The sequence below is a fragment of the Buceros rhinoceros genome, unplaced genomic scaffold (assembly GCF_000710305.1).
Source record: "Buceros rhinoceros silvestris isolate BGI_N320 unplaced genomic scaffold, ASM71030v1 scaffold18651, whole genome shotgun sequence".
Classification (NCBI taxonomy): Eukaryota; Metazoa; Chordata; class Aves; order Bucerotiformes; family Bucerotidae; genus Buceros; species Buceros rhinoceros.
Genome location: NW_010393892.1, coordinates 28,048 through 55,512, shown reverse-complemented (window position 1 = coordinate 55,512; position 27,465 = coordinate 28,048). Strand labels below are relative to the sequence as shown.

The following is a 27,465-nucleotide window of genomic DNA, read 5'->3' as shown; positions in this document are numbered from 1 at the left end:
ACTTCTGGGAAGTTTTGAGAAAAAAAATAGTTCTGCTTTATGAAAGTAGGATTTGGTGCCTTCAGCTGGATGGCATACACTTTGCTCTGTTGTTTTTCTGTAGTAATTCAAATTCAAAAATCCCGGTTTCATTAATCCTACATCTTTATTTAAATGTGTGTACACTTCTTTGTCCCTTTTGCTGAGGGTTTGTGTTGCCTGTTTTGTCTGTATGTCCCAGTAATACTATTTGGAATAGTTAATATGATTTCAACTTTACTCTGTTGTGATTGTCTCAAAGATGGCAAGTTCTTACAGTTCCATGAAAATAATTAGAGATCTTCTTAGGAGGAGATGTCAGCATGAGCTCACGTATTAGTAGGTACCGCAGAACCTGCACAGGAGGCAGATAACAGGAGTATTTGTTCTCAGCTGTAGGAGATTTTTAAGTTAGAGTTTGGACCTTCCTGAGGTAGCAGGTACTCAGTCCATCAGCAGGACAGAAAAAATCAAGTTATGTTAATTTTCAGTATATGGAACTAGTTGTTATGAGAAGATGATCCATGAGCTACTCTACTAAGAAAGAACAATCTACTAGATGCTGGATTTGAGAGTAGAGATTGTGCTTCTGTTCTTAGTTCTGTTTGAAACCCTAAATATGTTGAGAGTAAATCTTTACCTAGTTGAGTCCACTGTAAATAGACTAATAATCGGCTGAAGTAGAAGAACAAAGAAGACTTGTTCTCTTGTGAAGGCATTACAGAAGCGTAAAATAATTGTCTGTATTTAAGCATTAGTGTTGATAGCAAACATAATATTGAGAAGCAAAAGAAGTTAATTAAATTTACGTTCTTTCTTCTTTTCAGGTTTCCTCTCAAAAAACCTACAAGGTGAGTTACTGAAGTTTGACTGTTTGTCTGTATTGCAAAGTATGATAAATCATTTTTGAAGAAGGAATGTTTTTAAAAGGAAAAAAAATACCTACAAACACAGATAGCAGTACGGATGTGAGGAGATTCACAGCCAGGTTGGGACAGGGTGCCCAAAAGAGAGTTGGTGATGTATGTGAAGTGCACGGCATAGTGTTACCAATTGCATTTCTGTTACGGACACTGGCGGGTTGTCTTGAGATTTGAGATGGTCAAAGAAAGTGACCCTGCGGTGGTGTATGATGTACAGACACTTCCTTCTGGGGGCAGGTATTCTAAATCTTCACTTTTTGCATACAGAGATATTTCAAGTTTGCTGGGGGAGGAGGCAGAATTAAGATTTTGGGAGTTTTTTCAGTTTTATGTAACTTAAATTTATTTTGCTGTTCAAATAAAATATGGCCTGGTGTTGAATTATAAAGAGCATGCACTTGCTGTTAATCATTTCGAGGGTTAACAAGACTGTGTCTAGACCCTTGGATACGCTCCAGTGATTCTGAGATCATTTTTTCACTTGAATTCAGTCTGGGAATAAATTTTTTAGGTGAACTTACTGCATACATTTAAATCTAAATTCCTTGTTAGCAAACAGAACTAGCTAAGGTTGTTTCCAGAAGCCTCGCCAGTTAGCAATGCTTCTGTGGTACGGTAGTCAGGATCCTCTGCTTTGGTTTGACACAGACACGGCAGCATTCTGAGCAGAGAGTCTCCAGCTGACAAGAAGCAGAAGGTCGAACGCTGCAGTAGTACACACGACTTTGATCCAACAGGTAAAGTCCTAAAATTTCACCGGTGAAAATCTTGACTTCAATTTGAAAAGTACTGGGGACTAGGATAACAATTATTTTAATGTATCAACAAATGTGGTTTTCAGAGATGCCTCATTCTCTGATTGCAAAGCCTTTTTGAAGCACGTGGGCACTGACATGAGTATGGGCTTGCTTTTCAACGTGCTCATCTACAAAGCAGCTGTTAACTGTGCAAGAATAAACCTAGATTAGTTGTATCAGTGAGTAATTATAATTACTTCCTCTTTCAGAAAAGTCAGTCTGAAATTTCAGTAGGCAAATACTGTAATTAGTTGTGAGCAGTTCCTTTGGCTGTTTTCGTTGAAGTGTGAAATAGGAGACGCTATAGGCTCAACTACAGCTGATACTCCTTGTTGCAGGTTTTTGGTTTTTTGGTTTTTTTTCTTTTTCTTTTTTTTTTGAGCCTTAGTGGAGTTTGATCCATCTCTCTCACTTGCAAAGTGAACTTGTACTTTCCAATGTGATGTATTTTAAGATAAATGTCTATTTGCAAAGGATGTGTTATCCTATTGTTTTTAACCTTCCAAAAGGTTAAATTAGGGTCAACTTGGTAAGCCCCGCCAGTGCTGTGTTGGAAATTAGGATACATGCAGGGATTCTTCATTCTCTCTCTGAAACACTAACCCAGTGACTCCTGCGTGTTCATGAAATGCATGACAGGCTCTTCTCTGAGCCTCCCGGCCCCAAACAGTATACGGGCTTCATGTCTGTGCATTCTGTTTAGTCCAGTCTTTTCCCTGGGCTTGTGGAAGACAAGAGTTGAATGTAAAGGTGGTAGGACTTTAGAATGTGTTTTTGCACAGGACATTTGAAGCTGATGTTTTTAAACCATCCTGTTTGTTCATGCTTTCTGCCACTAGCTGCATGACTCCTTTCTAGTGTGCACAAAATAAAGTAAAACGGGCTATTAAAGTCCTTAAAAAAAATCCTGTAAGGGAGAAAACCTGAATTAGTGCTTGTCATCTTTTCCTTTGTCTTTGGGAATAGGTAACGCAAAACTGTTTCATGTTGGGGGAGGTCTCAGGCTATGAACCTGTTTTGATGAAGGAATTTGTTTTCTTCAGAAGAAAACTTGGGAACTCCTTTAACCTCAATTTTATGAAAGTCATTCAAATTTTAGAGCTATTACCTGGCACCACTGGTAAAATGCTTGTGATCTGGTCTGATAGATGACCTCTGTACTCTAGCATTCATAAGTTTCTTTTCAGGGGGTGAATTCAAAATGCTGAACTACCATGCCTATGTTGATTACTTACTCTGGAGATAAACATTACCAGTCTATGCTTGGACTGTTTTTTATCCAGAATACTTTCTGTAGTTCACCACAGTGAACTTCTTGTACTGTGTCTTAGATTCTGTTATAGATTCTTTGTGATATTACCTGTGTCTCCATGCTCGTGTTATTCACCCCTTATTCCAAGTGTTTCACCTGTGTTTTGTTCACATCTTATTTGTGTTTTGCATGATTAACCTAATAAATCAGTCTGTGTTTTTCATGAAGTTTTTTTTTTTTCTCATGTTTGGTCTCCATATTTTCTATATCTCTCTCTCCTTTTCTCCTGCTCTTGTGCAGATAGCTCCTCCAAGAAGACAAAGTCTAGTTCGGAGGAGAGTAGATCCGAGACGTATGGTAAGCTAAAGCAGCTGCTGCAGCCTTGCACCTTTGCAGTCTGCTCCGTGCTTTCTGTCTGTGCACCCAAGGCTCTTATCCTTTACGTGGTCCGCATGGTTGGCTTTGCAGCAGGGAGTGGGAACCTGGATTTAAAGGTTGCTGTCAGCTTGTAGTTTTTGTAGTGGCTGGAAACTAACCTGTAACTGGCAAGCACAGGCTGTCACCTGGATTCTCCTGTTATCTGTGGATACTTGAGAAAACTTGCTGGGGCTGCTTTTCTTGGAGGTCTTGTGCCACGGGGTGTTTTCCATACTGTGTGAGGACACAGCTCATGCTGGACTCCAGAAGTTTCTGTGGTTGTAGAAAAGTCTATGTCTCGCTCTGACTGTGGAGGTTAATCCACATAAGCCAGCAATTCGTCTTTTTGCATTATTTGTAGAGGATCTTGTGTCAGTTTCGTGTTTCGCAGAAGTGGAAAAAAGGATCTGTAAATAATTTCCAAAAAAGTAAGAATATGGACTTCACCATTCTTTGTTTCGAAGAGGGAGCAACTTCCCTGGCAGTCCTGTATTGCTGTGTGTTACTGTACTGTGAGCTTGTATACTGGAACAAAGTGGCGTGTAACAGTTTGGGATAGGAGTAGCCTCACTCACCATTATGTCAGATGTGTCGGTCTTCGAGCTGTGACACTCTCTCCATCCTACCCTTATGTTAATGACTTGTTGAGTTTCTGGTACATTTGCACTCGTATCTATAGCAATTAGTAAGGACTAAGGTTTCACAAGTTGGTGAGTGGCCTTTCAAATCCTACCAGCTTCTTAAGACCCTTGGACCTAGGCTGAATGTGACCAGTACCACTGCATTTCCTATTTCTGAGTGTGCATGTCTAGTTGTGTCTTGACTCCAGCCATGGGTTGCCTTTCTTTTCCTTTCCAGTTTTTTCTTGGTATTTAAACTGATCTGTGATACTGTCTGATCTTTCTCTGTTGAGAAAATTGCTTGCTGCATAACCTGCTGTGGGCTTCTGGGCAGATGGAATGACTCTTCCAGTATCAGATTTATCATTCCACTGGAGTAAAACTGCCAGGTGTTAATGGCTGTGATCCAACTTCTTAAACCACCTGTGAAATAGAAAATGATGCTGTCATAGCTCTGGTTGTAAGGAACATTAAAAAATAGAATAAAATAGTCCAAAAAACACCAGCCCTGAAGAGTTCCTTCTAAACCAACAAAGGCAAGGTAGCAAAAGCCCTTTCGTTGGTGCGGTTCAGGGAGGTGTCATCTGTTTCTTCTGTGAAAATGAGTTTTCTTAACTTTCCCTGGAATTTTGAATCAAACACCTTTTTTCTTCTGTGTTCTCTTTTAAAAAGTATTATAACAGTCACATTCCCCAGGGTTGAGACACTGTTCCTCAGAAACTGTAAACAGGTTTTGAGAGTGCCTTGATTCTTTCCAGTAGAGCTGAAAACCTGTCTCAGGGAGACCTGGCTTGCTGCAGCATGTATGTCTTCCTCCTGTGCTCAGAGAGAATGAACAGAGAAATAGCCTGCTTGGAAAGCACGTATTTTGGGATGATGCTTCTGATGAGCTTGCCTTGAAGCCTTGGCCGGTTCTTCCCCTTGCCAGACAGGTGCTAGTTAGTGACAGAGCAGTCAGTTTGCCTAGAACCCTGTATCCTGAACCTGCGTTAATTTTGCCTGATGCGGCTTACCCATAATATACTGGAGGTGCTGTCAAACTATTGTAGGTTAATTACAGGAAATGTTTGGTATGCTCAATGGAATGTATCTGTGTTTATACTTCTCCCCCAGTCTGTATGGTGTGCTGAGTTTTCATGTATGGCAGAAAGAAACATGACTTCCTAACATAAGCCTTTGCTTCCCCAAAGTTTCCTGCAGATGCTCTGTCCATGTCCAGTATGTGTGGGAGCAGTTTCCACTTGTCCTTCCTTTCCAATGGCCTTTGCTGTGTTGGACCTTGCCCTGCCTTTTGCCTCTACCCTCTACTTTCCCAGGTTCTGCGGTATGTGTGAAGTCTGCTGTTTGCTTTGGATGGGACGAAACTATTTAAAAACCTACAAGTAGAAATACTGTAGTGATATTTTTCTGGCTGGTGACTGGACTATAGCTAGCTCTTTCTTTGGCTAGCCATTGGAAAGTGAGCAAATAAAGTCTTGAATGACAGCAGGAAAGGAGGGGTGGTTTTTATGTATGTGTTTGTTCTAACCTCTTGAAATTCTTAATTAAAGAGCAAGAGACCAGAATTTCTGGAAGTATGAGCGGCTTGGTGGGGGCAGAGTGGTTAGGTGGGGAAATTGTTCCATTAAACAGAAGTCGATTTGTAGTGACTTGTGAAACTTAGACAGCAATAATTTATTCCAAAAATCCAACCATCTCACGTCTGTGTACTCAAGAGAATTTAGATGATCAGGAGGGAGACAGAGTGTAGTTTTAGATATTAGTAATTTACAAATCAGTGCCATAACCTCCCACAATTCTTGATACATGTTTCTCAAAGTAGAATTCTTGTCTCTTAAATGAATTTAAAATTGAAATTAGCTTTCAGGGTGGTAGGTGAGATACCAGTTACTCTTCCCTTTTCCCCGTGGCTTGGTTGCTCTCCAAAGATATCTTCCTTTATATTTAGATTTCTGGCCCAAATATTGGACTAGTCTGTGTACATGCTCTCATATATTCTCTCCAACTTTGGGATAAGTTTTAAAATTCTTTTGTTTTGAAACTCCAGGTTTTACCCCTGTGGAGATCTTTTTAAATTGAACTTACTCTTCCTGTTTTGTTTCTTCTAGTTCTTCTCAGCCTTGTGTCTTTGTGTTGTGGCCACCATTTTTCCAGACTTTTGAAAGGACTCTTGGGAACTCCTCATCGCTACCCTTACAATAGCCACAAACAGCAGTGAGGGCAAGGGGCGCTCGACCACGGGGGCTGAATGTGTCCTTGCCATAGGAGCAGATAGTCCTATTTTTCACGGTTAAAATACGTAGTTCTTTTTTTTTTCCTAGACCAAGCCTAATTTTATGAATGGTATTAGCAGTTTTATCAAGGTACTATACCGTGCACTAATTTCAAACCATGTAGGTTTTGCACTGACTTTACAGGACTTCTATTACCGGGTTAGTGTAAGAATCGAAGAATGGTGCCAGTATGGCATTTGGTATGAAGAACATGGTAATAGCTAGAACTAAGTGAAGTTCAGGATTTCATCCTCTGATAAATCTTCTTTATAAAAGCTGATATTTTTATTTATTTTTGTAGAGCAGGGTTTCTGAAAATATTTTATAGAACTAATATAGAACTTACCAAACGACGTGAAACATTTGGACATTCTCAAAACTCCAAGGAGTTTGTTTTTGTTTATTTAATGATTCATTTCGAATCACTGTATTAAATTGCGTTTTCCCGTTGTGGCCTCATGCCTCCAGGGAGGTTATAGTTCACAAGTCTCCTCCCATGCCGTGTCCCACACAGTCTGATCAGAGGAACAGGACATTGTATTATGGGAGATGTAATTCATGTCTCCGTTCTCTCTAGTGAGTCAGGTTTTTAGAATGAATCCCTGTTCTGTTTGATGTGCACTGCTACAGACATGAAATTTCCTATTTTATTGTGTACCTTCCAAATATTTAGGATGTGTAGTAGAGAAGAAGGTAAGTGATCTGTTTAGTAGAGAAGTTCTTGGTCAATCAAAATGTATCTGACAAAACTGTTTGAGATAATTTTTAGCATGATGTGTCAGTGACCTTGAGAAGTTTGACTTTACCCCCCCTGTAATCCAGAAGGCACTCTTGGAAGGGGGCTGGAGATGGTATGGCAGAGGGAATAGTGCCACCAGTTGAGGAGTTGACCGTCTTAGCTTATCTTGCAATTCCTTTTTTGTGAGACCGGTAATTTCTAACTGCTTTAATTTCTAATCTAAAACCTCTTTAACTACAGCACATGGTTAGCTGCCTTACTGTACTCTTGGCTTGAGGCTATACCTGTGAGTTTGGGGAATTATATGCATGAGAATGAAAAGGGATTTTTAAGATTTATTTTTTTTCTCCACAGAATTTTATGAATCCAATGACGATATGGAGATATAGTCTGATTTTGTGTACTTAAAGCACAGTTACAGCAATGTCTCCTCTTTTCATGCCAACAACATACTGTCAAGTGAAAGCAAGTGTGGAAATAAGATTGTTATTGGTTTGATTTTGAGTACTGTCAATGATGAGTTCTGTTGACCTTGTAAGTTCACCAAACTTCGGCTGGATCTTACCATATCATGGGAAGATATTTCAAAATTGATGACTCATTATTTCCATCCAGGGAATGCTGAGAATTGGAAAACAAAAGCAAAAAGGTGAATGAAGAGCTGATTGCTAACACAGACTCTTCAGTGTTGCCCCAAAGTTATAGACTTTAATTAAAGTGGGTGAAGTTGGTTTAGTTAGTAATTTAACACAGGAATTCCTGTATATGTACTTGTGATAGCCAGGCGTGACAGTAACAGCTATTGAAAACTTTACGTTGCATGTCACTGGGCTCTCGGTGGTTTGTGGCTTTCCTTTCAGTCCATTCCAGAGTGTCTAATGAGGTGTTCAAGGTACAAGACGTGAATTATGAAAACATTGCTGCTCTGGTCTGAAAATTCCACCACTAAGCAAATTTCAAATTCAGTGTATTTTACATAAAGAACAAAAGTGAGCAAATGACATGTTTTGGGGGAGGGTTCTTAGTTAATTTTTCCTCACAGCAGAGTAAAGAAGGACACTTGAAGGTTGCTCTTTTTCGTCTACCTGGTTCAGACAGGGAGTGCTATCAAAGCAGATCTAGTTCTGCAGGTACTAGTGTTATCTTCAGAAAGCTTTCAGATAACTTCACTAAACTCACTAGAAAACTGTTGTGTATCTCCATCAAGCACAGCTGGCCTACGTAGACCTCATTCCAGCCTTTTAGACTGTGTTAGGATGTGGGTTTTAAAATTTGCCTGGTTCCTGTTTGAAGGGATCAAATACAGGGAGAAAGCAATTATGGACTAATATGGGTTCAACTTGTGCCTCCCATTCTAAAATTAAAAGGTGGTCTTGGATGAAATTGAGAATTGTGATGTAAAACGGTTTAACTTGATTATTCTTAGAGCTTGTAGTCTCTAAGGTCAGTTTACGTTGCATCTCCTACTAGATTGCTACTGGTTTAGCATCAGGTTCATGCAAGGAGGAAGCTTATCAGTAGATCCAAAGGTTATTGGTTCTGAAAAAGAAATTCAGTGAAAGAGCAATGAGTACATAGGGCTGTACTGTGCCTTTAAACAAGGACAGTTCTTCTGAGTCAAAAGATTAGTTACTGTCTTACTCATAAAACCTGTACGTCTGGTAGCAGAGTTTAAAGTGAGCTGTTTTCATGGAATAGCATATGTTCTCTTTCCCACACCTCACCCTGGGGCATCATTCTTATGAAGTGAGACTTAAAGAAGCTTGGTCATACAGGAAAATGGGAGGTACAAAAGGGAGAGGCATGTTCTTTCACTTAACCATATAAAGAGGGTCTGAAAGGTGTTTTTTTTCCTCGTTTGCTTCCACCTTGCATCCATCCATTCCATCAGTGTACTGCAGATTCCTATGTATAGCATAATTTGCCTCTACTTTATCGGCAGAATGGGAATTACTGGGATATCGTACTGTGAGCAGAATGCTGCAGAAATGCTGGAATGCAACCTTTTCCACTGCTCCCACAACCGTTTTCATATATGCCACACTCAAGGAGACCAGGGCTGACTGGGCAGACAGTATTTTCACTTGAGGCTTCTCATTGCCATTAGGAATTGCTCCAGAGAAGTGAAAGTAGCTGTAGTGGTGCAAGAGTAATTTAAGACATGTCTCCCCACTCTGTTTCAATTCTTTCCTTAAATGATTCTAGCAAAGACAGTCCTGCTGGGACAGCATTGTCACAATTTCCTTTGCTCCCTCCATACTGAAAGAAACTGCTGCAATTCTGATACGTGATTGTGGAAAACTCCAATTCTTTCTCAAGACACTGGTGTAAGAATTTTGTCCGATGTGGCTTTAGAAATGAAGAAGCAAAGCAATCTGTTAGAAACAGGGTGATGTTTAGTAGCTAGCAGTTTCTGCTGTGTGAATTAAAGAACGTCCATGAAGCATTTTACAGAATTCCTGAAGTCACTTTTCAGGATACGGGCTCCACCATCGTAGGATCTTTTGTAGATGCTCCCAGGAAGGTGCTCTGCAATATGCCGGGACTGCTGCTTGGTTTCGTTTTGTTTCTCTCTTATTTCATTTTCAGGTGAACAGTAGACATATCCAGAATTTCACCTTTTCAAAGTGCTGCACCAACTAAGTATATTTATCTTGGCTACAGGATTTTTATTCACATAATACTGAGTAATCCTCACACTGGGAAACAAAACAAGCTGCCTTTGATGTCATACAGCAAGTTAAAAGAGGAGCAGATCCAAACATGCATCTCCTGGGATTTTGGCCCTGCGCTGCCGTAGCTCAGTGGGAAGCATGGAGTTGATTTCGGAAGTCTTGTTGGGTGTCCTAAGTGTGGCTTGTGCTTCTTCACTGCTGCTGTTCTGGTTCTGTGCGATATTCTTATATGGAACAGAAGGTCTCCCAAGATGAGATTTTTGTGGAGAATTGGGAAAACCTGTCTTGATCAATAAATCTGTTTAACGTCAGCAGGTTGAACTAAGTCTGAGAGATTTGTGACTTATTTTTTAGAGTAGGTTGTAAAAGTTGTTTGGTGGTTTTGATGGTACTGGCACGTGACAGCCCTCTGCCGTATTTTGAAGAACTGTGAATATGGGCAGAGAGAGATTGTACTCGTTGGTTCTTGTACATAGCTGCTCTTCTTTAAAAGCTGCTTTTACCCCAAGTTGTGTCGGATGTGCCAGAGCTCTCTGCATCTCTGCTGTTGTGTATCTCTGTTTTTTGTAACTGAAGCAATGAGCTTGACCTGTCTTGACATTCCTGTCTGTTTCTGGACTGATGCCCTGTTTCTCTCTCATATATTTTTCCCTCTGTATTGTACCAGTTTCTGTCAGTGCTCTGTGATTATCTAGAAGGACAAGGTTTTGGACTGATGCCTAGCTTGTGTCTCTTTGTATTTCTCTCCTCTTTCTTCTGCCCTTTCCCCACCTTTCTTGCAGGTCTTGTTCAACGCTGTGTTGTTATCCAGCGGGATGAAAACGGATTTGGGCTGACAGTCAGCGGAGACAATCCAGTCTTTGTGCAGTCCGTCAAAGAAGGTAAGCAGACTTGCTAAATGCGCTAGGCAGAGAGCAGCCTAGAGGGTTTTCGCGTGAACCAAGGAGACGTGCGTGAGTTGGGGAAGAAAACTGCAAATGCTACCTCATGGGTGGGATGTCTGTAGCTTCGGAACAGACTTGCAAGGACAAAGGGAGTTGTACTGCTGGGATGATGCAGGGATCTGGTGTGGTGGGAAACTGACCTCTTGCATCTGAGGAGGAGGTAAAGGAGGTAAAGGACTCCTTGAACCGTGATGGGGTTGTGGCTTGATGTATCTGCTGCAAAATGAGAACGAAATTGCTCTAGTCGATACTTAGATTTTTTTTTTTAATCTGATAGAGACAGAGGAAGCCTGGCTGAGAGCAGGAAGTAGCTTTGCCTGGAACTACAGAAGTGCATAAACCATTTTTGCTTTGAATGGCTCAGTTGAAATTGGAACTAATTGAATTTTTTTGCCTCTCTAGATGGAGCAGCAATGCGGGCTGGAGTGCAAACAGGTGATAGAATTATCAAGGTAAGAGCATTCAAATCATCAGAGAAATGGATCCTTTGTATTAAACGAGCTCCTTCCCTGAAAGAATGTCATTGGTGTGGTTGCTGTGACGTTTGCATTTGCCCGTGTGGGATAGAGGAATGGTCTAAGTTCCATGTTCTGGGGATACCCCTGAAAGCCCACTGCTGAATGCTGGTTCTGTTGTGGAGATCCCTCCTGTTTCAGAACTGTATGGGTAAGTTCAGCATCCTATAAGGTTCAAGTATCACACATACAATAAAAACAGAAGTGGCAGGGGAGAGAAGGATCAGAGAGTTATTAACAACTACCTCTAAATATTTATATCTTTTCCCCTAACTGCCCCTGGATCTGTGTTCTCTTGTAGTCCCAAACAACTAAGAGATCAAGTCAGTAACTAAAAAGACTATCTAAACTATTGCTGCAAAATGATGGTTGTACTACAGCAGCTATGGACACAGTCTGGGCTGGGAGGATTTCAACTAGGCATTTAAAGTAATTAATTCAATTTTTTTCTGCCCAGTTAGAGGTGGATTGCCTTTTTTTTTTTTTTGGTTGGTTGGACACAGTCTGGGCTGGGAGGATTTCAACTAGGCATTTAAAGTAATTAATTCAATTTTTTTCTGCCCAGTTAGAGGTGGATTGCCTTTTTTTTTTTTTTGGTTGGTTGGTTTACTTTTTTATGTGTGTATAGTTTTCTTTCCAGAGCTTTGCTCACCAACATAAACTGTTAGAAGGAGAAATAGTTTATCTGTTAGTGTCTTGAAAGACATAGTGATGGAGATGGGAGGAAAAGAAAATATTGTCCCTCATTCTGTCTGCTCATTGTGGAGTGTTTCAGCCTTTGGTTGAAAATCAGGAGCTGTTAATTTTCTCTTCCTACCCCCAGGTGAATGGCACTCTTGTGACACACTCAAACCATTTGGAGGTGGTAAAGCTGATCAAGTGTAAGTAAGGGCAGGTTGCTATTTTTGTCACTGTGTTCCTTTAAAGCATGAAAGGCATAATTTTGAAGGACTAATGACCAATTCAGCTATCAAGCGACAAGAACAAGGTCTAACCATGCCCCATGCTGAGAGATAAAGGGTGTGTATGAAACAGTGAAGTGAAATTGGGGTAATTTTGACATCTCAGACTTGAGCCTGGTACATACTTCTGCAATTTCTCCTTAGCTTGATCTTCAAAGTTACCATCAAGTCTTGCTTATATGTCTTCCTATCTTTTGATTCCACCTTAAATGCCATAGCTATTCAGGGACTCTTAATGTAGATTACTGGATAATGCTTGCAAAGTACTGGCATTTCTAAATGAAGTCTGTTCTTGGTTTATTTTCTTGTACAAGGATGAAGATGGTAGTGGTTCCTTCAACCCTAGAACAGTTTATTTTGTGGCATGAACTTATGTGTACTGTAAATGCAACCTGCTAACTCTAACCTGATTGACTAGAAATTGGATTGTGTGCTGTTATTACGGGTGATTATCATGACAGTTTTTGGATTACCTGAAATTTAAAACAGAGATCTCTAAAACAGAACTGTCGGTGCTCTCAGGTTCTCTGGTTCGAAGGACAGGTGGGTAAAGAATGAATGGTCTGAGTTTTGTCTCTAGGGTGAAATGGCAACCAGAGAAACAGCAACCATAGAAATCTGCAAGTGTGACTGAAATGTGAATTGTTCTTTTTCTCCCTGCAGCAGGTTCCTATGTAGCTCTCACTGTTCAGGGGCGCCCACCAGGGTCGCCCCAGATTCCATTAGCTGAGTCTGAAGTGGATCTGGCAGCATTTGGGCATATGTCTCCCATCATGACATCTCCCCATTCGCCTGGCACATCAGGAAATGCAGAAAGGATTACTAGCCCAGTGCTTATGGGGGTAAGATTTAAAGCTCTCTTTCCAAAGGATGAGAGTAGCAGTGGAGGAAACGTAGTCATATATTTTTTTTCCTGAATTGTTTTGCACTTCTGCAAATCACAGATTGGAAATGGAATTTTTATCCTGCCACCCAGTGGGCATTTGCTCACGTGGGGAAAAACATTTTGGAAGTAAAAATATCCAGTCCCATCTGAGATAATACAAATGCACTTGAGTGGTTATTTACAGGTTGTCTGTGAGATGACACTGTGATTTACATAATGTGAGTTTATACATTGTCTGGTCCAAGTCAGTCATGCTGTGACTTTTATAAAAAAGTGGATTGTAAGGTGTGCAGATGGGTGTGAAAGAGGAGTAAGGAAAGCAAATAAGCGAACTCTTTTGGTCTGTCTTTTATTTTTTTTTTTTGTTTTAAATGCTGATAACTGTGTTCAAAAGTAGGAAAGAATGTATAGGGCAGGATTTAGAAACTTGAATTGCTTCTTGTAGGGCTTTTCAGAGCGCAGATTTAGGAAGAAGATGAACAGTGTGCATATCCCATTTTACTTATGTTCCCAGCTGCACCAAAAAACCCAGTCCTCAATCTCTCTGTATTTTGTAGGAGGAGAATAATATTGTGCACAACCAGAAGGTGGAGATTCTGAGAAAGATGCTACAGAAAGAGCAAGAGCGGCTGCAGGTACTGGAGTTGCATGAGTTTGAGAGGAGTGGAGGAAAGTATGATGCAAATTCATCATTGACTTGCTGCTTAGTAGCATCTTCAACATTCCTTTGCAAAGCTTGTGTTTCAGCTTAGCTTTTCTATATACCAACCTAACACCAGAGATATATTCAGTGATCAGCTTTTGAGTTTTTAATCCTTGACAGAATAAAAAATTTGTGGGAGCTTTCTCAAGTGCAACTGTACATATCGATTAGTCTGATCTAGTCCTTGGGCAAGTAAGCATCTTTGACTCTTACCGAGGTGTTTCAGTAGATCTCTAGAATATGTTTGTTTTCGTATAGCACAAGATAGAAAGGAGAGCTATATCAAATGGACATTCTGTAACATCTGCTTAGTAGATGTGCAGATGTGCTGTATATTATTTAAAGTGTGTAAATGGAATGAAGATTAGTAGTAGGTTGTAGCTATAAGCTTTGATATTGAGGAGATTCTGAGTGAAAGCTCATAAAATTACTTTTCAGTCTCTGCAAGAAGAGTATAGCCGATCACCCACTACACGACTGCTCAAAGAGATACAGGAAACGAAGAAGCACATTCCTCAGCTGCAAGAGCAGTTATCCAAAGCCACAGGCTGTACGCAGGTAACAGAATGTGTCAGGCTTTTCTGTGGTATGTTCCGGGTGAAATTCTTGGGGGATGATGGTGTTCTGGGCAAGCAGGAGTTCCCTGCCATGCCCTTCTGGGCTTGTACAGGCGAATTGCACCCTCTAGAGCTGAGATTTGTAGTTAGGCTTGCAAAGGCTGTCAAGCAGTACAGTCAATGTCAGTATTTGAAGTAGACTTTGCAGTGGACTTTCAAATTCTTTGTGAAAAACTACTTTTAAAACAGTAAATGCAAACTATGATGTGTTTATTAGTCTGTCAACACAACTTAAAAGATACCTGTGAAGTCGTTCTAACAGCGGAGAAGGAATAACTGGAAGCTTAAAAAAAACTTTGCTTCTGGGCAAAGAAAAAAAAGTAGGTTGTATTGTTTTCCCCCTTTTCCCTCTGCCTATAATGTTATAAGTCTTGAAAACGTGGTGTGATTTTCTGTCATCTCAGAAAAGCATTGCAGCCTTTCTAGATACATGAAGAAAGTTTTACAAATAATGTGAACTAACAGCCTTTTGAAACAGCTAATTTTTAAGGATTGTCTCTTGAAATAGTCTGCTTGCTCTGTGCTGTCTGCCAACTCAACTTTATCTTTTTAGGATGGAGTCTTGTCCTCCAGGTCTGTGACGGAATTGCTGCAGAACAGTGAAGTGGAGGCAGAGAGTGGGGATTGTGTGAGCAAACTGGATTACAGTGGTGACAGCCCCTCCCGACCAAACAGTGACATTGCTGATGTGAGTCTTGAACAGCTCCACGACTTTGCTTCTACATCTTTTGGATTTGGTTTTCTTTATCTCTCTGCGTTGTCCTATATATCATATGTATGTACTCCATCTCAGTAATGCTGTGTATTACTAGAATAGCCGCCTTAGTACACACCAAAAATATTTCCCTGAGGATGTATGCCAATATTGGATTTCAGTTCAGGACTGGGAGAGAAATAGTGTGAGGTTGGGGTTTTTATCCAGGATTAGGTTTTCCTGGCACAATTCTGTAACCAAAGAGGGTGGATGCCAGCGTCCTTCTGAGAACTCAGAGATGCCAGTTAGAGCATCTTTTAAGAATGTTGTAATGTTCCAGTTGTGGTAGCTGTGACTCAGATCCAGTCAGTGGGCAAGTTGCTATGAAAGTGGGGAAGAGCCTTACTTCCACCAAATCACCTTTAATTATTGCCAACAGTAAAAGCTCTTAGTCTGTTCACTCATTAGTTATCAGTCTGTGTGCTCGACTGGTCTCTCGATTGGAATGCCCGAGCACCTAATGATTAATTAAGTCACTGTCTGATCAGTGCAGAGGAATTGAGACTCTGTATGTGGGTTTTGGCCTAAGGTTTTTTGTTTGTTTGTTTAATTTAAGGATGTGGGAGCTAAATTTGTACTAGGACTTGGAACTGAAAGGAATTTGGGTCAGATACACCTGAAATGTGAACATACGTGACTCTATTTTGAAACATTCTTCCTTCAGCTCCAAATCTGACTAGATATCACTCATGTTTGTATATAATAAATGCAGAACAATATTCATAGTTATCTTCCTAATAAACTTAATCCTATCAGTACTGTGGATGGTATTTGATCACTGAAGGTGATTGATACATCATACATTAAAGTTTTTCAATCCAAAGTGGCCTTGAGAAACTTAAGGAGTGGGGGCAATAGAAACCTTTTGAAGTTTAAGCAGTTCAGAGTTCTACAGCTGGGGTGAGATAACTCTACACATCAATACAGGCTGGAAACCTATGGTAGTAGCCTAGCTGGAAAGACCTGAGCGTTACTGTGGACACACTGAAGATGAGCCAACAGCATGTGGTTTTTGCAAATAAAGCCAAGTGTCTGCTAGGCTACACGAGGAAGAGAGTTGCCAGCAGGTGGAGAGGTTACTAGTCCCTTCTGCTGGGCAGTGTGAGCATGGCCTGGAATACTGAGCTCACAGGTGTGAGCACTCTCTTCACAGCGGATGTTGAGAAAAGGGCTAGTCAGAGCAGCACCAACATGGGTACTACAGAAACTGTCAGAAGCGTGGGGAGAGCAAAGAGAAAGCGATGGACAGCTCTGCTGTTACTCAGTGTCACTGGCTATCTCACCGAAACTGCTTCTGCATGTGGTGGTTTGGGGTTTTTTTGGAAACTGTGCATGTCAGTCATGCATCTAGTTTGGTTGCTCATATCTCAGCTGTGTAACAGCTCGCTCTGTGAGAAACGAGAAGTTTTGGCTGTTGTGGCTGAAAAACATACTGCGCAGTTCTCATTTTCCTCCATTTGTTGGTACTTACCAGAACTGAACTTCCTTCTTTCCCAGAGTCCTCACAGTGGCTTGAAGGAGCGGATTTATCTAGATGAGAGCCCGGAAAAGACTGAGGTTCAAGATACTGTGAGTACAAAACAAAGCGTCACAACAGCATCTCCTGTTATGGGCCCACTAAAATCTTGCTGGTTTTCCACACTTTATAGACGAAGCACACATAAATTTTGCTTTGGAAAAGAAAATGCAATTAAAATTGTGCAGGGGAAGTTTAATTAGCTAAGTAAATGTTTATGGAACTTAAGAGCAGGCCCATTTAGAGACAGGAAATATATAATCAGCAGTAAAACAGCTGGACCTAAAATAGGTAGAGCAGCTGTACATGTTTTATTCCTTGAGAGTGGCAGCAAATGAGACCGTCTTTTCTTTAGGATATTTGGTCATTACGAGGCTGATGTTATCAGGGATGGCCTCAAGATTAGGTGAAAGTGGAACACAGCAGGAAGTGCGGACCTATTTTCTTCATTAGGATGACTTCTGAAGTATTTTCCCCCTCATCTGCCCAAGCTTCCAGAGTCTCATTTCTCCATTTGTATGCCACGTGCTTAGTATGCTCGCATCTGTGGATGATGCAGTTGGTTTTGAATCATCTGATTTAATGTTTCTGAGTGCTTGCATCTTGGGAGAAGCATTTGTAAGGGGATCTTGTAACTGCCAGCTTGGACAAGCTTGAGTAAAGACACATGGGTTTCCACTGAGTGTTGAGAAGGAGAATAGAAGTGATAATATTTCTCACTGAAAAAAGAAGGTTCACTGTGCCAAGTGAGTAATAGCACTGTACATTTCTTCCTGCCCTTCTCTTCCCTCGCTCCTGACTCGCCTCAGGATTCCCAGTCCAGCGTTGGAAGTCCTTTATCCCGAGTGGGGCCTCAGATCATTGGAGCAGAGGATGACGACTTTGATACTGAACAGGAGCAGGTGACTTTTAGCTTCAGCCACCCCTTTTCCCCCTCAGCCAGAATTCCATTCATCTGTGCCTAAACTGCAAGTGCTCTATGACTCTTTTTATGGAGCAGCTCTTGCGTGGTGAATTAAGAATTAGGAAATGTGATTCCTGTTACTGCTGATTTTGCCAAATAAAACCATGTGAGGACTTTATGACAATATGCCACCTTTGATTCTTTCTGTTAGTCTGTCTTTCCTCTCATGTTAAGCTTTCTAGAAATCCAGTTGCTTATTTAGTTTCTATGAAGTTCTGCATTATTGTTGCAGCAGTATAGCTGCCATAGCTTTTGACGTTTATTTTAAGTTATTTAGGTGCCCTTTGCTCGGAATCTAATTTCATTTTATTGTACTTGTGGTGTTCAGGAGAATACTTAAAAGAAATGTTCTTATTGTAAGCTCTTCCTGGGGTGTTAGAATGGGATGGTGAAGGTTCTAGAATTGATCAGTTTTTTATTTGAATTAAACAAGTGAGGAGCTAAGCTGTTGGAACACAGCTTCTTGGTTTTTCTCACAGTACTTTTCATGAATAATTCAAATAGTTTCCATGTATCTCTACAGATTAACGGACAGTGCAGCTGTTTCCAAAACATTGAGCTCCTGAAATCTCGCCCAGCTCACCTGGCTGCTCTTCTGCACCATGTAGTGTCCCAGTTTGACCCTGCAGCATTGGTAAGGAGTTCTGGAATTGTTTCCCTGGCCCAAATTGGTAGTATTAACTAGAGTAATCAGGATCTTCTTGTTCTTGGGTAGTATTGTTGGTGACATGGATCAGGAGAGAAATGCAGATCCTGTGCAGGCACGACAGTGATTCAGATAAATGAAGAGAAGCCTGAAAAGAACTGCCTGCCTTAAATTTAGCTTTTTACAAATAAGTACTTAGCTCTTGAAAGCATTTCATTCCACCCTAAAGTGGTGGAGTTAGTTGTCTATGGGATAGGTCTGATCTCTCTCTCCCCCGTCCTTTCCCTTCTCTCTTGATTACCGGACGACCTAGCTGAGGTGGCCTGAGCAATCGAGACGGCTGAAGGCAGATAGGAAGTGTTTCAATCCTGCAGTGCTGAATTCCTTGAAATATTTGAAAGAAAAGAGTTCTCATGCTATCGCTTTATTTCTTCCCCTCCTGTTTCCCACAGTTGTGCTACCTTTACACAGACCTGTACAAGCAGACCAACTCCAAAGAGACTCGGCGCGTCTTCCTTGAGTTTTACCAGTTCTTCTTAGACCGAGCTGCAGTAGGTTCCAGTCATTTCTCTCATTTTCAAACATATCTAGCAAGTTGACTTCTGCCTTTTTCCACTCTCCTGAACTGGAAGAAAACTAAGGAGTTATTGAAGTCCTCCAAATTTTTTGTTTAAATATTACCACTGAATATAGCAAAAGGAATGGTATATAGCCTCACATACCTGGTAAATCAGTAATTCATTGGTAATGCGTTGTCTGATAGGAGTAATTTAGTGGTGTGTAAGCAAGGTCTAGCTGTTAATACATTGCCTTTTAGTCAACAATTGCCACTTATACTGATGTGGCCAGTACAAGGTCTGGAAAAGGTAATGTGTCTGTTGGAAAGGAAGCCTGATGAACTACTTTACTGTCATGAATTGGACTACCAGATAGTGTAGCAGAGGCTAGTACCACATGTATAGGTGAAATAATCCTTGTGTAATGTAATGTATATTTAGGATGGAAGCCTCTCCCTTACAACTGAACACCTGATGATAGTACGATTTTGGCTTTTGAGAGGATTTTCTTGCGTGTTTTGTACTGTGTGTTTTGTTGGGGTGGTGTTTGTTGTGTATGTTCTCCTAGCCTTCCTTTTCTTTTGCAGAATCTAAAAGTTCCAGTGCCAGATGAAATTTCCTTAGAACTAGGTATGGTGCTCTTGCCTTGAGTGTCTGTTTCTGCAGTGTCCTCGGTCTGAGGCAGTCCGAGCCAGTTTTCGAAATGCTTTCGGGGTTACTTCAAACATACAGTGTCATGTGTTACAGGAAGAGACAAATAAATGCTTCCTAGCATTTCTTGGGGAGGGCATAGTGTATGCTCTGATACCTGTGGAAGCAATGGGAAGCATTGGCCACATTTGGCATGTACGTGTTTTAGTGGGTGTGACCAGTGCTGCTTACACCTGGTGCACTGAAGTGCATATTATCAGGAGGAGAAATGCAAAAGGGTACTCCTGGACGGGTTAAGGTATGCAAGCGATTGACTTTATGGTGAGTTGGAGAGAACTGTTCTCAAAAGAATAATCTATGAACTTACAGACAGAAGGCGGCCAGAACTCCTTCCTGAAGAGCTTCATCGCCAGTTTATACAAACGATGCAAGATAGAGTCTGTCCAGAAGTTCAAAAGAATCTGGAAGATTTCAGGTAACAACAGTTGTCTGTGTAGTTTTTCTTCATATCTGCCCTCAGTCAACATGTCCAATACAGGGCAAGTCCAGACTCAAGGGTTGTAGTAATTCATCTTGGGCTGAATTGGAAAATCCCACTGCAGGGCCTCCAGGGTCATCCTGTGACCAGTCCTTGAATATTGTTTGACACTACATTGCAAGTAATCAATTGCAAGATCAATTTTAGAGCTTGGATTCTGTGTTCCTTGAAGCTATTTGAGGCAATTTCAGAATATTCTTACTTAGGTGATGTTACAGATCCTTCTTACTAACTGTGTCTGTAATCAGCTTATCTTTTATCTTTTCTTCTCCTTTTTTCCTTCCCTCTCCGCTTTTTACACAGAGTACTATATGCCATGGGCCTATAGTAGGATTTGGTAATTAATGTGCCCTTTCACATGGAGTGTAAGAGCTCTGTGCCAACATGAGGCATTATACCAAGACAAGTATTCAATAATGAACTTTTTCATACCTAAAAATGTCTAAATTCAAGTATCCTTCAAATGTACAACCTGGGGTGCTGCAAAAGGAGTAACTACTCTTCCTTCACCCTTGCAATGGCTGCCTCTCTTGATAACCATCATGCAACTTTGTCCCTCCATAGGTTGTCTTAGCTGTGTTTTACAGTGAGTGCAAATGTTAGGGAAAATGTTGTGACTTCTCCATTTGCATACAGAAACCAATAATGAAACCTGTTTGACACTCTGAATACTGACTTGGAAACAAGGAAAAGCAAGCTCTTGACATTCAGTGTCAACTGATGCTTCCCTCTCCTCATTTTTCAGGCAGAAACGTAGTATGGGATTGACCCTGGCAGAAGGAGAGCTAACCAAGCTGGATGCAGAAAGAGTTCGAGACCGGAATGCAGTGGAGAAGGAAAGAGCATGTGCAGAACAGATTATTGCTAAAATTGAGGAAGTCCTGTGAGTAACAGCAACTACAAGTAGAACCTAGAAAAGGTGCTACTCTGAACCTGGCAACAGCAGAGCAAGGAATTAGGAACTAGGAGCAATTTGACATCACTGTGTTCACAGAGCTTCCCCCGTTGGCTGACAACGTGTGTTTGATAATGTAGTAATGACAGCCAAGTGTAGTGAGAGCCAAAGGTTAGCTAACAGTTAAATAAACAGCATTGATCTCCTGAAGGAGGCTGCTGTTCGAATAGCAGAGGTAATGCCTCCATTGTCATTGTCTTGTGCGTTATTAGATCAGAGTCCTTTTTTGGGGGTTGTTGAAACCTATAGGTTCAGAACCCAGTTTTTAATTTTAACATGAGCTGAATCCAAATTTTGCAGCTGAAAGTTTTTTTCGGTTGGGTTTTTATTATTGTTGTCCTCCCTGGGACTTTATAACATTCTAAATGATGCTTTGAACACAGCTGCTAATGCTCAGGGTGGATGTGACTGGGTGTTAATAGATTTTTGAGTCTTGTTTCTAAATTCTTTCTTTTTAGGATGACTTCTCAGCCTCTGGAAGAAGACAAGAGGTAATTGGAAGTTGGATGGTCTAGCCTGTGAAGCACGAACCCCACTGGTGTCTCTGTGTTGTGCTGAGCAGAACATGACAGCCCTCTGCTGGCTACAGCCGCAAGCTCCTGTTTTGTAAATCCCCTGGCATAATTAATTTGAATTTAGAACATCAGCCTCTTCTTATGCTGAAGTTTGTTGCCTTTGTTTCAGATTTGGAAAAGTTACTGTCACTGAGAGTTCATATTTCATTTGGTTTTGTTCGTTAGCTGTTTCAATCCAGTCTAACATTTGTTTTCTGTGTGTGCCTTGTCTTGTTCAGTTTGTACGTATACAACTGACCGAGTAGGTTTTTACTCTTTACTGCAACCATGCTTTTTACTCTTACTTTTTTTTACTGTAAGTCAAAACTATTATGTGGCTTAAAATAGCTATTTAGTGTATCATTTTGGGACCTTCTGTGTAATTCTCAACACTCTGTTTTTACCTCCTAGGCTGGTACGCCTTTTGTGTGCTCTGTCTCTTTTTACAAGTGGACAAATTCTAACATTGACTGAGTCTTTTCTGTTGTCTGTGATAGTTTCATAGAAAAGAAAAAAAGAGATGTCAAGTTCTTCTAATATAAAAATTACCTTTGTATTTGACCTTTTTCATTTTCTTGACAAAATGTATCCATCTTCCTTTTTTTTTTTTAATATACTTGGCAGTTCCACAATGCAGTATGTGATTCTTACTTACATGAAACACCTCGGAGTCAAAGTAAAAGAACCTCGGAACCTGGAGCAGAAGCGTGGCCGTATTGGTTTCTTGCCAAAGATCAAGGTAGTAGCATGGTGGCCTGACTGCCTTTGTGGAAAGCTGCCCAGCACGGGTGCTTCGTCAGAATTCAAAATCCACTTTGCATGACACATTAGAAGTTGGAATGATCTTGCAGTCTTCACTGCTATGTCAAGAGAATCTGGGATTACTGAGCTGCCCAGGAAACCTAACAGTTGAAATTGGATTCTGTGTGTGTTTTCAGACACGTGAAGTAGAAATGAGTTGCCTTCTCTCTTCCTTTACCTGCGCACCTGAATTAGAACTGCTTGTTTTTCACAGTTTTAGCCCTAAAACTTTGGGTGAGGAGCGTTTCATATATTACAGCCTTGAGTCACTTGAGGATCTCATTAAGGCTGATCAGGCTGTTGGCCTGTATACCTCAGTTTTCTTCTTGAGAAACTTGCCTGAAAACTCATGCTTCATAATGCAGGAAAGCTACTCTTCCTGCCGCCCACGCTTTCCCAGTTACGTAATGGATTTTTTCCACGAAAACTCGCATCTCTGTGGGTGTATTCAGTTGTCTCCCACAGTATGGGGGTGTATCTGGTCACAGTAGCTACTTATTTCCATCAGCATTCCAGCTTCCCTTGAAATATTGTTGGTAGCAGTTCTGCACTAACAGTGCAAAAAGGTTAGATCAAGCGTTCACAACCTTTCTGAACTGGGGGATAAGTTGTATTTCTTTCTCCCAGATTAGAGATTGTGGATGTTTGGTGTCACAAGATTTGTGCCTTAGAGAAACAAAGTGCTTCTGGTAAATTGGGAGGAGAGTGGTTTCTAGCTCCTGCTGAGTTAAAAACAGGGTGTGTGAGTTTTTGCTTTTAATAGATGACTCTCTTAAGATGCTGTGGCTCCCTGCTTATAACCCTGTTATGCACCATTTGTAGTCTGTCTGTAGGCTCTCTTTACCTCTGACGTTGCAGGATGTTGACCTCTCAATAACTTGTTAGAAATAAAATTCTCTTGTATCAGACTCCTGCAGTTTTAAAGAATTAGTCAATATCTAAGTAAATAACTGAACTGGAAGAGATGAGTCACCTGTCTGCTTTTCTTTTGTTGTATGTTAACTGCAGCAAAGTATCAAGAAAGAGAAAGAAGGAGAGGAAAAAGGAAAGAGAAGAGGCTTTCCTAATATTCTGAGCCCTCCAAGGAGACCAAGTCGACATGACAGCAGTGCAAGTATGTCAGACAAGGAAATACGTGCTCTCGAACTATTAGTCTAAAGCCAGATAAAGTCTCTGCTGTCTTTTAAAAATTAGTGCTAAGATGACTCAGTAAACCTTTTGTTTTTAAAACACGTTTTTGAAGACAGATGAGCCTAATTTTGTTCTGAAAGGCTCTGTCTCGTCGTTGCTCAAAATGAGTAAAAGCTCTTTCAACAATATAATGGCTCTGTGTTTTAGTTGGCAGAGTCATGGACATGCAGAAGCCTCGCCATCCAAAGCACTTAGCTACAGCATCTTCTGTTAGCCCAGAGCCACCAGATTCTAGCAAGATTCGCCAGAGTGGGTCTTCCAGTGATGGAACAGAGGCATCATACCCACCTGCCAACCCAATGTCTCCTTTGGCAGTGGGTCCCTTTTCCTCTCCAGAGGGAACCAAGGACAGTGAAACAGGTAGGATGATACTATCAAAGAGGAGTGATTAAAGGTTGTGTTGTGAACAATATATACAAAGCACAGTTCTGATGCAACAAACTTGGAAATGTGTTTATGCCATTATACATGGTCTTCCTCACCTTAGACATCTTTTCTGACTTAGTCTCTGGTTCAAATTAGGAAATCTTATCGTGGCCAGAAAGTGTTAGGGGGGTTCTGTCACTGTAGCATTGGATTGTCTTAACAGGAAAGGAAACAGTCTTAGGTGCCTGCTTTTGTAAGCACAAGTCAGTGTCATCTGGAAACACTTGTCACTGAGATTTCTCTTACCAATCTAAGAATTCAGTTCCTCCAGCTCTAAGCTGAAATGAGGCTGTGAAGCAAGAGGCTGTGAAGTTCTCTAATGTACTCTAATTTTATACGGTTCTTGACATTTCAAACTTATTCTCTGTTCAGGCTTGAAGCAGACTGGAGAAGCTCCACCTTCTAATGACTGTATGGATGGCACACCCCGCACTCCTAATAATACCTTTGAATTCCCATCTCCTTTGGAAAACTTGCAGGAGGAGGAGGGAGAATCAGAGAGGTAACTGTAGTGCCCTGGTTCCTTGAGCCTTGGAAGAGAGTAGGTGTGACGATGGCTGTTGAAGCTGAGTCCCTAAAACTATTTGCCCCATCATTTGTATTAAACATTATTAATTGAAGTAGGAAATGCTGGGGTGTCTCTGGTACTAAGTAGTGCTAGAAAACTGTATTATCAGGAGGGTGAAGCTGACAGATGGACGAAATCTCCTAGTTAGGCAGAGAGGGAATTACTATGAAGTTAGGCTTGACAGTCTGATGACATAATTTCTTTTGTTCTCTGCAGAATGGTTGACATGGGAACACCAAAGCCTTCTCGCAAGTGAGTATGCTTGTAAATGTTTGAACTTCACTGGATTTGTTTAGATTTTAATAGGTTATGAACTAGAATGCAGTAGTGTTCGTTGTTCTGAGCCAGTACAATTGTGGATTGCTGTTAGCTCTGTATCTGCAGATAGATGGAGGAAAGAAATTGTAACCTGCCCTTGCACTGACTTGATACTTAACTTCAAGCAAATTGTTTTCTCTATATCATTAGAAGAAGGGTTATGGAAATACCGTAAGAACAGTTATTCACTCTTAGTTGTTCTGTGAAGGGCAAAATTAGAAAATGTTCCTATCCGTTCAGATATCTAGAAGCCTCCAGCCGTTATGAAGAGCATATTCATAATGCTTTACTGACACCTGTTTATCTATATACATATATGTCTATGTATGTATATCTAAGTGTATATATATGCACACTTAGATTTTTCTCTTCTTCCTTACACCCACGCCTAAAATGGGAATTATTGGACATATTTTTTCATGTTAGGATGGACAGTGCTGGTTTCTCAGATGTACAAAGTGAAGATGAGCTATATGATTTTGACATGGATATGGACCCTCCCAACTGGCAGCAACTTGTGAGCCGAGAAGTGTTGATGGGGCTGAAACCCTATGAAATCAAGCGCCAAGAAGTGATTAATGGTGAGAGGGATTTTTTTTTTTCCCCGTAGCTCACCAAGCGCAAAGTTGAAACCTATCCTCTGGAGCTCTCAAGTCTTCACTTAAGACCTAGGTTTTAAACTTTATCTGTTCAAAGTAGCGGCCATCTATTACTTCTGGCTTGCAGAGTTCATGTGTGTGAAACACGTTACTGAAAAGTATCCTGAGATGAGACCGATCCAGTCCTTAGAGAAGTAGTGAACAATATTAAGTTCAAGTGAGCAGTATATAAGTTTGACACTGAAAGGCCAGTTTGCAATAGCATGATCTATAAAAGAAAGCAAAAAACCCTGTCTAGACTATTGGAAAGCACGTGATGCAAAAGGACTGGTAGCATCTGCTACCAAACTTCATCTCCAAAGGTTCATCTCAATTTCAGGTCTGGAACTCCTGCAGAACACTCTGTGTTACTGTGTGAGCTGCTAGGAGCTCACTGTTTTGGGGGTAAATTATGAGCTGGCTGTCTTCTCTGTTCTTTGAGATGTGGAAGTATAGCAGAGCATGGCTTCATTCCGGAGCGAGCTGGAATATGGGCCAGAAAGGGAATTGTCGGTGAGGGAGGCAGAAGTTCATACTTCTGACTTCAGTTTGCCTCATGTTTGTATCCATGTTGCTGCACTCTTTAAGTAGGTAGTTAAATCCTGCTTTCCCCTCTCTCTTCAGAATTGTTTTACACTGAGAGAGCTCATGTTCGCACGCTGAAGGTTCTGCATAATGTCTTCTACCAGCGTGTCACCCGGGAAGGGATCCTGAACTCCAGTGACAAACGGAAAATCTTTTCAAATCTGGAGGATATCCTTGGGCTTCATGGTAAGAGCAGCTGAGATAGTCTCAGCTGGAATTCTGGATACAAGTATCTGAAAAATTTAAGGAAGTCATCCTGAAATGAGGCAACCTCATACAACAGTTCAGGTGAAGAAGAATACTACAGCTGTTCTTCCTTTTGCACCATTTTTCCATTTCTGATTTACAAAGACACTTTGTTAAAGAATGTGTGTGTCCAGACACTTGCTTTTTCTGACCGGCGTACGCAGACTCTTGTGCTGATTCACGCTTTGATAAAGGAGCAATGCTGTCATTAATGGGCTTTACAGGTCAACACTCAATGTTACAACTGCTGTTGAAGAGAATAGGAAAACACCTCTGGAAAGATTGATGTCCTGCAGGTGGTTTTGAAGGGCAGCCCTTCCTAATGGCTTAGCGAAAGGGATGTTCAGAGTCAGAATTTCAGTTCTGCCACTGAATAATCACTTGTATGGTTTTATGCAGGTGGCTTGAAGTGTGTTTTGCGTTATTCCTGTGCTTTTAAAAGGGCGGGGATATTGAGCCTCAAAAAAATTGGAAATGTTCTTAGGGTTCATTTGAAGACAGATGAGAAGTGCAAAGAAGTTCTACAACATTCTCATAGATATTCCGCTAAACTTACTACATTGCAGGACGCTTCTTTTTTTTAATTTAAGTGAAATTATTACAAATCTAGTCTTTTCCTGGAATAGTGTTTATTTTAAAATAAGTGCTGAAAATTAAACAATTTGAGTAATATTAATAAGATTTACCTTTTTTTTTTTAAGTTGCATTGAACGATCAGATGAAAGCTGTCCGAAAAAGGAATGAGACTTCTGTTATTGGCCAAATTGGGGAAGACTTGCTTTCCTGGGTAAAATCCTTTTTTCCTTCCTTGTACTTGAAAAGATGTTTCCTAGAATGACAGAGGGAGAGGTTAGTGAAGGTAATTCCCAGCTAATAGGAACTGAAGGTCTTAAGAGTCATTGTCTATGGAACCAACACAGAGCTAGAGAATGAGTGTTGAAGGAAATTAGGAAGAACTCGCAGGATTTTAATTTGACTAGAGATAAGAGTAATTTAAGGAAGAAATAATAATTTCCCTATCGTGTGGGTAGAGTAGAAAGGTGGTTTTTGCAGTCATGAAGGCGAGAGGAGGATTTTTGAAAAATGTATTAGCACCATTTTTTTCAGTAACACTGAAAAAATAAGCCTTGTTGCCTGTGGTACAGTTAAAAGATAGTTTAAAATACTGGTTTCCAAACATAGATTTTACATAGCTGACCCTTTTCAGTTTCAGCAG

The 27,465-nt window shown here is 40.8% G+C and overlaps 1 protein-coding gene across 1 annotated transcript in view; it reads left to right on the top strand.

The window, feature by feature from the left end:
- Positions 1–852: 852 nt before the first annotated feature.
- Positions 853–27,465, top strand: part of ARHGEF12 (Rho guanine nucleotide exchange factor (GEF) 12) — a 41,488-nt gene continuing 14,875 nt past the window's right edge. The window contains exons 1-26 of the mRNA XM_010145055.1: positions 853–869; positions 1,590–1,678; positions 3,291–3,347; positions 10,497–10,595; positions 11,061–11,110; positions 11,997–12,054; positions 12,799–12,977; positions 13,579–13,656; positions 14,163–14,282; positions 14,895–15,029; positions 16,593–16,664; positions 17,421–17,513; positions 18,099–18,209; positions 18,674–18,772; positions 19,366–19,408; positions 19,799–19,904; positions 20,713–20,850; positions 21,381–21,413; positions 22,101–22,215; positions 23,286–23,391; positions 23,616–23,828; positions 24,267–24,396; positions 24,679–24,714; positions 25,207–25,361; positions 26,043–26,189; positions 26,951–27,036. Of these exons, the coding sequence (XP_010143357.1) occupies positions 11,072–11,110; positions 11,997–12,054; positions 12,799–12,977; positions 13,579–13,656; positions 14,163–14,282; positions 14,895–15,029; positions 16,593–16,664; positions 17,421–17,513; positions 18,099–18,209; positions 18,674–18,772; positions 19,366–19,408; positions 19,799–19,904; positions 20,713–20,850; positions 21,381–21,413; positions 22,101–22,215; positions 23,286–23,391; positions 23,616–23,828; positions 24,267–24,396; positions 24,679–24,714; positions 25,207–25,361; positions 26,043–26,189; positions 26,951–27,036 (2,292 nt within the window). The 5' untranslated portion in view covers positions 853–869; positions 1,590–1,678; positions 3,291–3,347; positions 10,497–10,595; positions 11,061–11,071. The remainder of the gene's footprint in view (positions 870–1,589; positions 1,679–3,290; positions 3,348–10,496; positions 10,596–11,060; positions 11,111–11,996; positions 12,055–12,798; positions 12,978–13,578; positions 13,657–14,162; positions 14,283–14,894; positions 15,030–16,592; positions 16,665–17,420; positions 17,514–18,098; positions 18,210–18,673; positions 18,773–19,365; positions 19,409–19,798; positions 19,905–20,712; positions 20,851–21,380; positions 21,414–22,100; positions 22,216–23,285; positions 23,392–23,615; positions 23,829–24,266; positions 24,397–24,678; positions 24,715–25,206; positions 25,362–26,042; positions 26,190–26,950; positions 27,037–27,465) is intronic.